Source organism: Typha latifolia, chromosome 11 (genome assembly GCF_019914945.1).
Source record: "Typha latifolia isolate L0001 chromosome 11, TyphaL0001v2, whole genome shotgun sequence".
Lineage (NCBI taxonomy): Eukaryota > Viridiplantae > Streptophyta > Magnoliopsida > Poales > Typhaceae > Typha > Typha latifolia.
In genome coordinates, this window is record NC_133096.1 from 3,732,897 (window position 1) to 3,742,772 (window position 9,876).

Consider the following 9,876-nt stretch of genomic DNA (forward strand, 5'->3'; position numbering starts at 1 on the left):
CGGGAGTCCACTAGAATTAGGGTTAATTATTGTTATTTTGGCTTGTTGGCTAGCCTCTATAAAGGTATGGATGGCAGCTAAAATCATTATGCTATTGGAATATTATTTTTTGTCTCTCTATCTTCTCTCTACCCTAATCTCCCTCCTCCCTCTTCACCAACCTACCACCTCTACCGTTGGCAAGGTCTCTCCTAACTTATAATCTCCTTCGTCTGTCGAGTCCTCCCTCTTCTTTGAGATTTCGACCACTTCTTCCCCTTCGTCTATATCCCTTAAACAACATCACCTATCCACCCTCATCTTCATTATCATCCATAACCCTAACATCCACTCCACCCATCACCACCACTATCATCTGCAATATATCATGTTTTAGTTTCAGTTGTAGTTCGAATCTTTGAAGGGCATAAATACAAAAAAATATAGATTAGGAAGTTACGGATCGATTCCACATGGTTTAATAATTTTCTGACTACGGGAGAATATTTGGTGAATATTTTCTCTCGGTTGCGCGAATTGCTTCCTGTAATAAATTCATATCTAAAAGGAATCATTTCGTACCCTATCATTGGTATCGAGCCCTGTCAATTTGGTATCGTAGACCCTATCATGCGTACATAGATTATTGACCTTCGACATAAGACCATAGGATCGTGAATATATCAAACGATCAATCAACTCTAAGCACGCCCTAACTTTCACGCCTACTCGGTTATCATCATGCTTTCTACCAACTATTCCATCCGTGAGAACTCATGCTTTCCTTTTAGATGACATATCATATGGATTTATTCAGTACTAGAATAAGTCATGCATCTCAGGAATTTAAGTGGTAACAAGATAAAAAAATAATGAGATGCAATCTTCATCATATATCTATCACATCTATACTCATGCTAATGATCATCTCAATATAAAGTCATACTAGTGTAGTCATATCTAATCATCTCGAAATATTAACATATTCATATCCAATATAAGTCTAATCAAATTAATTTATAGAATAACTATAATTTAGATTAGCTACAATAATTAAATAACTAATTGTCATAAATAAAAAAATTTAAAATAAAATGAAAGCCTTCCTGCTGCAACACAGCTCTGGGCTCACAGTTGAGGAAGGATAGGCCTAGCACTACAGCTCACAAATGAGGAAGGAATAGAATAGTGAAGAGGAGGAGGAGGAGGAGGAAGAAGAAGAAGAAGAAGAAGAAGAAGAAGAAAATGGGGAGGGGAGCTGCATCGCAAGGGAAGGGAAGACCATTGTTGGTCACTGGTTGGCCTCTCGCTGGCTGCTCGGTTCTCCTACGGCCCCAAGTTTGATAATAAGAGAGAAGGTTAGAGAGAGAGGGAGGGAAGCTTATAAGCGAGAGAGTGTCGACGGTGGCTTTCTCAGCGGTCTGAAGCTCAAGGCAGAAGTAGAGGGGGAGAGAGAGAGAGACAACGAGAGAGGAAAAAGGCAAGAGAATGAGAGAAAGAGAGAAAAGGATATCAGCGTGGTCGCGTTAGCACATCTAACTTGGAATGCTTGCTGGATTTGGCTGGGATATGTTTATTGATACGCAAACGAATCTTTTTGTGAAATAAATTTGTTCTCAAAGTTTATGCCTCATTTACTCTAGGAACAATATCAATTATAGAATAGATATTCTTCTTTGTTATTTTTAAGATGAGGTCTTTATTCTAGGAATAAGTATTCTATGTCACTTATATTCTAAAATAAGGGTGTAATAATTATATTAATGTGATAAAAAGTGAAAGAAAGTATTAAAAAATATTTTATTTTTTATAAAATTATCATCAATACTCTTTGATTTTATATAAAATTAGTCGATAGGATAAATATTAAGGGTAAATTAGTAATTGAGTTAGTATGTGGTATAAGATGTAATTTATTAAATAATATTTATATTTTAGAATGAGGTTATTATAATGTTTAAGTCATTTTAAAATAAGGAGTTATATTTCAGAATTAAAAAAAGTTATTCCTGAAATGAAATTTTAATAAGGAAAGAAATAGGTAAGTTATGATGCATGTTACAACTATTTAAGCTAACAATTGCATGTTAGTTTGGCATGTAGTAAACGGCGGTCAAATTCAGTGACAAGTGCTTTATTTATACCTAAACACTTTGGGAGACATTTGTTTTCAAGTATTTCTATGATGTTGGAGATTTTGGTTTGAGTCGTTTGACTACCACTTAATCTGAATGGATGTTCAAATGCTGCAGACGAGCCTAACTTGACACTCGGGAAAAACCATATTATAGAATTCATAAACCAAAATTAGTTTTCAGATAACATCTGTTGTACATTTTATGTAGTTTCTTGAAATATATACGAAAACAAACAGTTCTTTAGTTAGTTTTGGGACTGTCCAATATTCAAGAAGTGCTGATGTAGTCATCCGAGATCTTCGTTACCCCACTTTTTTAACGCACTACCAACATAATATATTGCACACAACAAACATAGCGGTAATAGGCTTAGGATTACTTCAATCGCACTTAAAGGTTGGATCTACACTTGTTACAAGCCTTGTTGCAAGCACCAACCTTTGATCTTGCTTCCTTGTACAGGTTGGAGCTCGTCGGTGGTAGTCCTTGAATATCCCCTCTTCCAAACTATGGTCTAGCTGATAGATCAAGAGAGAGTGCTGAGAATAGGAAGAGGGAGAGAGAAGGATATTAATCATAGTGAACATTATGCGGTTCGGTAGATAGTAGTGAAGATTATGAGCACTGAGGTCGTTTTAAGGTGTGTGTGAGATATAATTGAGGGATAACAGAACTAAGATTTCAATCAAGTTGTTTAAACTCCCTTTTCTCTTGAGCATTGTCCATCATTGATTGGGAATTTTTTTTTTTTTTTGATTTACTGTGAAGAATTGGCCATCCATTGATTAAAGACTAAATTTGAACTTAGAAATAAAAGTTGTTTCAAACATAACTCCTAGATATATGCGTCTTTGTACCACCATATATGTGAATTCTAATATTTGTACATCATAATTGAATATGATGTTTTTGTTCACAAATTTTCTATCTAACATAACATACATAAGACTAATAATATCTTCGTTGATAATTTCATGACTAAACACACTTGTTGATGTTTTTCTCTAGAGTCCCCCTCCAGTCTTCCCCTTCCCTCTCCTTAGACTCTAACCTCTTAATGCCTGAAAACCTCTCTCCTTCCTCCTTCTCTCAAAGCCTTCCCTATTCACCCCTTCCAGTGGCTCTCTCTCACCTTGTCGTACCCGTCTGCTTGTCCCACTACTTAAAAACTCTAGAAGGAAATAGAGACAACACTCCTCTCGTGGTGTTTCTCTAGTTCTTCGCTATGTTATTATCTACTATGACTACAACAGACGAGGACCTCCTTCGCAAATTCTCGAAGCTGCTATCAGATGAGAAGAACAAAGGTCTCACCAACCTAGAGGAAGACTGCGTCATCCCCAACCGAAAATTGAGTCTCTATCTGGTAGGGAAACTGGTTACAGACCAAAACTTTAGCTCTTTCGGGTTGAAGACTGCTCTTACGAAGGCTTGGAATCTTGAAGGGGCCCTAGAATTCTCAGAGGCAGGAAGGAACCTGTTCCTGCTCGTATTCGAGCTAGAGATAGACAAATGGAAAGTCTGGATGGGCTCCCCTTGGTCTTTCAATAGAGACTTATTTGTCCTTGGCCCATTACATCCTAATCTACCTCCTGACCATTGGAACCTCACTCATGTAGAGCTTTGGGTGCAGTTCCATGGCATCCCTCTTGAATATATGTTGCAGAAGACGGCGCTTGCCCTGGCTGGACGGATTGGAAACCTAGTCATCTCAGATGCTGAGGATGTTGTGAAATGGGCAAGGTTCATATGCAGTCGCATTTATGTGGACATCACAAAACCACTCGTCGTCATCCTCTCTGTCTCCCTTTTGAATGGCACCACCCAAGAGATTCTCATCAAGTATGAGAGGCTCCCAAGGCACTGTGTTTTCGATGGTCACATTGGACATGAATACCTCGACTATATGCACCGGGGGGGCTTTGGAAGTGAAGGCGAGAAACGAGTTTCCACCTCACATGAGGGCGCAGCTGTTGGACTTGCTTAAGCCTAGATTCCCCAATCTTAGTGTTGCTCCACCGGCGCAGGAGAATTTAGCGTGTAATGGTGATAATAGTTCAGCTCCTCTCCGGCGGCCAACTAGGGCCTTACCGCCAAACATGGTGTCCCAAGGGCTCTGCTCTCCGACATCAACTCAAAAGGAGGACGTGTCGATTCTTAGCTCCCAACAAGTCCATCCCATTGTGAGGTGTCAGGCACGCCGTCCTTTCCACCGAATGCATTGAGTAAAAGCCACACCTTCACCCTAGTTGTCAATCTCAGACAACTCTCGGTGATGCAGAATGTCAACGCGAGCCAAGTTAACAACGATACCCTACCCGTCTTGACAAGAGACAAAAGGAATGTCTCTGATAGCCTAACCATACTTGTCCACATAAGGGAGAGTTTAGCTAGGGCTCTATCGAACGTTAGCAACCCATTGCTCATCCCGAGGCAGTCAAGTGTTGATGGGCTCTTTAATTGCCCAATTGACTTTTTCCCCACCCTTACATCCAATCAAACTACACCTCTCATGCAAACCCATGCAACAAACTCCCTTCCCATGTTACTGTAGGATAGGGCTTTAAGCCCCCAGCTTGAGAATACTTCACCCTGCACCCCCATCTCTCCCATTAAATGAAAGCCTTCCACTATAATATCCCCCCTCCCTAAGCGTCATTTTATCCCTACTAACTTATACCCCTCCTCCAGCAATAAAAGCTCTAAAGGAACCGAAGCATGCACTACCATCTTAATAGAGATTGATTTGTCCTTTTATAAAGCGGTGAGAGATGGCTCGCTACAAAGCCAATGACAAAACTATTGGCCTGGAATTGTCGAGGCTATGGAAGCGCCTCGACAATCCGTAACCTTACTAGCCTCCTAAAGTGCTCAAGTTCTTCTATTGCCTTTGTCTCTGAAAGAAAGTGTTGATCGGATAAAGCACAAAAAATCATCTAGTCCCTCCCTCTTAAGAATTCTCATGTTGTCAGTTCTATTGGTCTCTCCGGAGGCCTCTAGCTCCTTTGAGACGATTTGGTCTAGTTGGAAATCTTGGAAACATCTAGCAGATATATATTTTCTCATTCAAGGGCCCTCACCTCACTCTAAATAGGTTATTGGAGGTATCTACGGTGATCCTTATCATGAGGAGGACTCGGCTCTTTGGAACGCCATCAACCTTTTTGCGTCAGGTCCTCACCCCTTCTACTATATTGGAGATTTTAACAATATATCCAGTTCTGAGAAGTCCGAAGGCATTACGGCAAACTATCAACGTCTCAAGGGTTTCAACTCCAAAATTAATGCTGTCTGGTTGATAGATCTAGGTTATATTGGGCCAGCGTACACTTGGTCCAATAGACATATGGAAAGCTGCTTGGTCCGGGCTCGCCTCGACCGTGCGCTAGCATCACCTTCGTGGAGTTGTCTCTTCCCCTCTTCCCATGTTCTACATATGCCTGCCATTTCCTCTGACCATAATCCCCTCCTACTGGAAACCACTCCTGCTAGAAGGAAGGGACTAGAAGTTTCAAGATGGAAAATTGGTGGTTCCATATGGACGGTTATTTTTATTGCTGTAAGAAGGTGTGGATAGACTCCTACAATTCCTCAAGGCCTCTTTACTCTAACCTCAACTCCCTCATGAAGGAAAACAGAAGATGGGCTAACACCCATGCTGGTAGTCTAACCAAAAGTATTAAGTGTAACACCCGTAAAAAAATAAAAATAAATAAAAAATAAAAATTTAAGTGCACGCGCCATGCGCGTGCACCCTAACCGCAGCGCACGCGCTTGGCGCGTGTGCTGACTCCTTCTTCCCTCTCCCCCACCTCTCGTAGTTAGTTGCGAGAGGTGGGAGAGAAGGGCGCCGGAGTGGAGTTAACTCCACTCCGTTGCCCTCTCCACCTTTTCCCTATTTAACCTCCACCCAATTTCCCCTCGAGTTCTTTCTTTTTTCAAAATCTTCTCTTCTTCGCTTTTCCCCTACTCTCTCTTTCTCTCCCGAGCCATCGAAGTTTCCATCACCGGCAGCGAGTCACCGGAGCGCCGGCAGCCAACCAAAACCCCTCACCTCGATCGTCAGGTTAGCCTTCATCCCCTCTTTATTTCAATTTGAAAATAGCCTAGTTAAGCATGCGTAATTAAGATTTTATCTTCGTCTGCTTTCACCGGAGAAATACGTCGACCGGCGACCTCGGGTCGTTCACCCACCGGTTCGGGAAGTTTCCCTATTTTTCCCCCTTGCTGTAGGTACCCAAATTGGGTACCCACGGGGCGCGAGGGGGGCGATGCCATGTCGCCTCCCACCGTCAGGTTTCTTTGGCACCTGCGGCCACCACCGGCGGTGGTGGCCTCACTCGTCAACCTCGGCCGACCCACCTCTTCACTTGAAAGAGGTGGGTACCCGAGAAGAGGGCTTCGAGCCCACCTAGCTCTAAGTTGAAAACTCCATGGCCGCCGGCCATGGAGTTCCTCAACTCTTCCCCCTCCGGCCGCACTAGCCGGAGGTTCTATCCACTCCTGCGCCCAAGTCGAACTAGTCAACTTGGGGAGAAGTTGCTGGAGCCGGGGGGGCTGCCGGTGACGAGGATCACCGGCAGCAACACCCCTCTCCTCTATTTCTCCTTCTCTGTCAAGGAGACGAGGAGAGGGTGGAGGTTGGGCCCCCCACCGCTCTCTCTCTGTGGGCTGTGGCGTGGGCTGCGTTGCAGCCCAAGTCCATAGTCCCCTCTTATATTTTTTTAAATGTCTCGGTGGACTAGGCTCTGGAGCCCAGTCCACCCCTTGGTTTCTGGTAGGTTGTCGGCCTCTTTATTTGTTGTCTGACTGGGCTCTTGAGCCCAGTCCATTACCTCTGGTCTAGTGGGCTGCAGGTAGGTCTGTAGCCCACTCTCTCTCTCTCACTCTCACTTAATTTGCTGGGCCTTGAACTCAGCCCAATCTTTAACATTTTAACCCTAGTCTAATTAATTTTGAGTCTGTTATTTTTCTTAAATTCTGTTAGCTACCTAAATTGTAATTATTATAATTTTTCTCAACCATGTTATTAATAAAATTAGGGACTATACAAAATTAAAATAGTATTTGAATCTATTAGTCTTCTCAATTATCTTCACATTTACAATGTGAACGGCTCTAATGACCATTATTATTTTAATTAGGACAAATAATATCTCGGACCTAGAGAATCAAACTTAAATATACACAACAAGATGGTTAGTTTATAAGTTCATTAATTTTATGTCTATTTTATTTATAAATTATTAGATTCAGCATTATGCGGAAAGGATCTTGAACTTCAAGAAGAGCCAACTGAATAGGAGAGTAAGACGGATTCCAGAAATACCCCAGGCGAGTAGAATTTTATAATAGTCTTTAAAAATGCATGCTTATGTCATATCTTACCTGTGATAGTTAAATGTCGTTTTCTTATTAATATTATATGACATCTCATATTTGCATTTAATTACATGTCAGTTCTTACTTGTATTATTTATCACTTAATGCACATGTATGATAGACTATATATTTGTTTATAATATCTGTTATTGTGATGATTATGTTAATTAAATAATAGAAGTCATGGCACCACGTGCACGTATCACTATTAGTCAAGTCCCAGTTAGGCAGTGCCCTTTTACCTACTCAACCCGGGGTTAGGGGTAGAGTGTATATTATATAGTATCATATTAGCGGCCTACACCTGAGGTCGGTAGCAGGTGGAGCATTCAGGTGATTACACTGCCATAGTTGGAGACTTGACTAGTATGATATTAGAAAGATGATTGAGAGGAAAGGATTGTAGTTCTAGCGGTACCCGAGGACGCAGGGTCAGGGCGTCTATTGAGCTGTGTGCTCTTACTAGCCGTATGTGATGATTTCGCCCTGTGCGATAATTACTAGAACAGTGTTGATGGGCCTACGACTGGGGTCCTTAGTCTAATGGCTACAGACAACCGGTCATATGCAGCGTCGTCAGGCATGTATGAGCGATAATACCGCTAGTTGATTAGTCCCCCTCAATTTTTATAATGCTATGTGAGATATGTTATTGTGACTCGACTCCTGTGTAGATTTCTATGTAAAATAAGCTATAATGATGAAAACTATTAAAAGTCATAATGTACATTTTTCCCTGACATGTTATGAGTTGCATTTTTACTTATCATGTAATATTCTTAGATTATTATTGGATTTTACTTGCTGGGCCCCGTGCTTACCGCCATTTTTGGTGGAAATATTTCAGAGATGATTATAGAGGATGCAGACATCGAGGAGTAGCAGATTCATTCCTTATTTTTAGCATTTGTTTATTCTATCATTTCAATTGGACTTAGCCCCTACGAGGGTATTTATGTTTTAGCAAATTTGTGATGGACTTGTATTTCTAGAGGCTTGTTGAGGCCTGTGATATTATAATCCAGGATTATTGTTGGATTATTATGGTATTTCTTGACTTATTCAGATACTTGGTGAGATTATTTCACTGACCGATCACGTGGGAATCACGTGGACATGCTCCACGTGAAGAACACGTGAATTTTTGGAAGTGGGTGTTTCATTAAGGCTCTAGAAAATGAGCTCCTACACCTGCAGGGAAGTCCTAGCTTGGGAAAGGACTGGCTAAAGGAAAAGATTTTAAGAAGTCATCTAGAGGACCTCTATCTCAAGCTAGAAGTTTACTGGAAACAAAGATCCAAGGTCAGCTGGCTAAAAGTCGGAGACAGAAACACCAAGTTCTTTCACATATATGCAACTACTAGAAAGAGAAGAAACTCCATATCCCAACTCAAGTTGGACAATGGCACCATTACGCATCAACTGGCTGCGATAAAGAAGGCCTTCACTATGTACTTTAAGAAGTTATTCACCTCTACAAACTCTCCCTCCTTGAACAATGTTTGCTCTAATCTCATTGGCTCGCTTCCTCAGATTCCTACAAGTGAAGCTGAATCCCTCAATGAAATCCCCTCCGAGGAAGAGATAAAGGTTGTGTTCTCAGATGGCCTAAACTTTCACCTTTCTCTGGGGCATCTGGAAGCTTAGGAATGATGCCGTTTTCAAAGGTGCTAAGCCAAATTTAGAAGATGTATTTGACAAGGTGGAGTTGATGCAGCCTTGATCTATTCTTTTCGATGATCTCCATTGGGACGTGCTTGAGACCATGCATGATAACGACGATTCTGTTGGGCCTAAGCTAGGAGACGTAATCGACTGGGTGGATGCCGCCTACAAGGCACCTCTGAAGGAGGAGTGGGGATCTTTATTTGCACCTTCCCCAACGGCTTTTATTAAAGGTAAGGCCATCTTCTTCGAGGAATGCTCTTTTTCTCTCTACGGGGAAGCACTAGCTCTTCCCTATGGGCTTCAGGCGGTTTGCACAGTAGAATCGAAGGAAGGATACTGGATCTTCTCTAACCTCTCATCTTGGTTAAAGCTGTGAATGGTTACTTGGATACTGTTAGTTGGACTATCTATCCAATAGTTCAAGAGTGTATCAAGTAGATGTCTTCTAAGCCCTAAGTTAGGGTTTGCTTTACGGGTCGGTGTAACAACACCAACGCCCATTATCTTGCAAGGCGTGCTATTAGTGAGCGAGCCTCTATGGTGTGGCTAGTTCCACCTCTACCGTTTGAATGTAACCCAGTTATCTAATGAAATTTGATATACTGACCCTTCAAAAAAAAAAAAAAACACTTCTTAATTAATTCTCTAAGTTCGACACAATCTCTTAAGATAACACAATAGAAAAGAGAGGAGTAAAAAAAATATATAG

At 41.6% G+C, this 9,876-nt stretch overlaps 2 protein-coding genes across 2 annotated transcripts; both read left to right on the top strand.

The window, feature by feature from the left end:
• The first annotated feature begins 3,357 nt into the window (after window positions 1–3,357).
• Window positions 3,358–4,104, top strand: LOC140797722 (uncharacterized). Its single transcript, XM_073151359.1, has one exon. The coding sequence runs from the start codon at window positions 3,358–3,360 to the stop codon at window positions 4,102–4,104; it is 747 nt and encodes a 248-aa protein (XP_073007460.1).
• Window positions 4,105–5,463: 1,359 nt separating this feature from the next.
• On the top strand, window positions 5,464–9,146 carry LOC140797724 (uncharacterized). The gene is made up of 2 exons (XM_073151360.1): window positions 5,464–5,661; window positions 8,697–9,146. Exons 1-2 carry the CDS (start codon window positions 5,464–5,466, stop codon window positions 9,144–9,146), a joined length of 648 nt encoding a protein of 215 aa, XP_073007461.1.
• The last annotated feature ends 730 nt before the right edge of the window (window positions 9,147–9,876 follow it).

Excerpts from the sequence above, each read along its gene's own strand:
- LOC140797722 (XM_073151359.1), top strand. The coding sequence starts at position 3,358 with ATGACTACAACAGACGAGGACCTCCTTCGCAAATTCTCGAAGCTGCTA.
- LOC140797724 (XM_073151360.1), top strand. The coding sequence starts at position 5,464 with ATGGAAAGCTGCTTGGTCCGGGCTCGCCTCGACCGTGCGCTAGCATCA. Across the intron at positions 5,662-8,696 it reads TTGGTGGTTCCATATGGACG|GGAAGTCCTAGCTTGGGAAA; the intron begins GTTATTTTTATT and ends CTACACCTGCAG.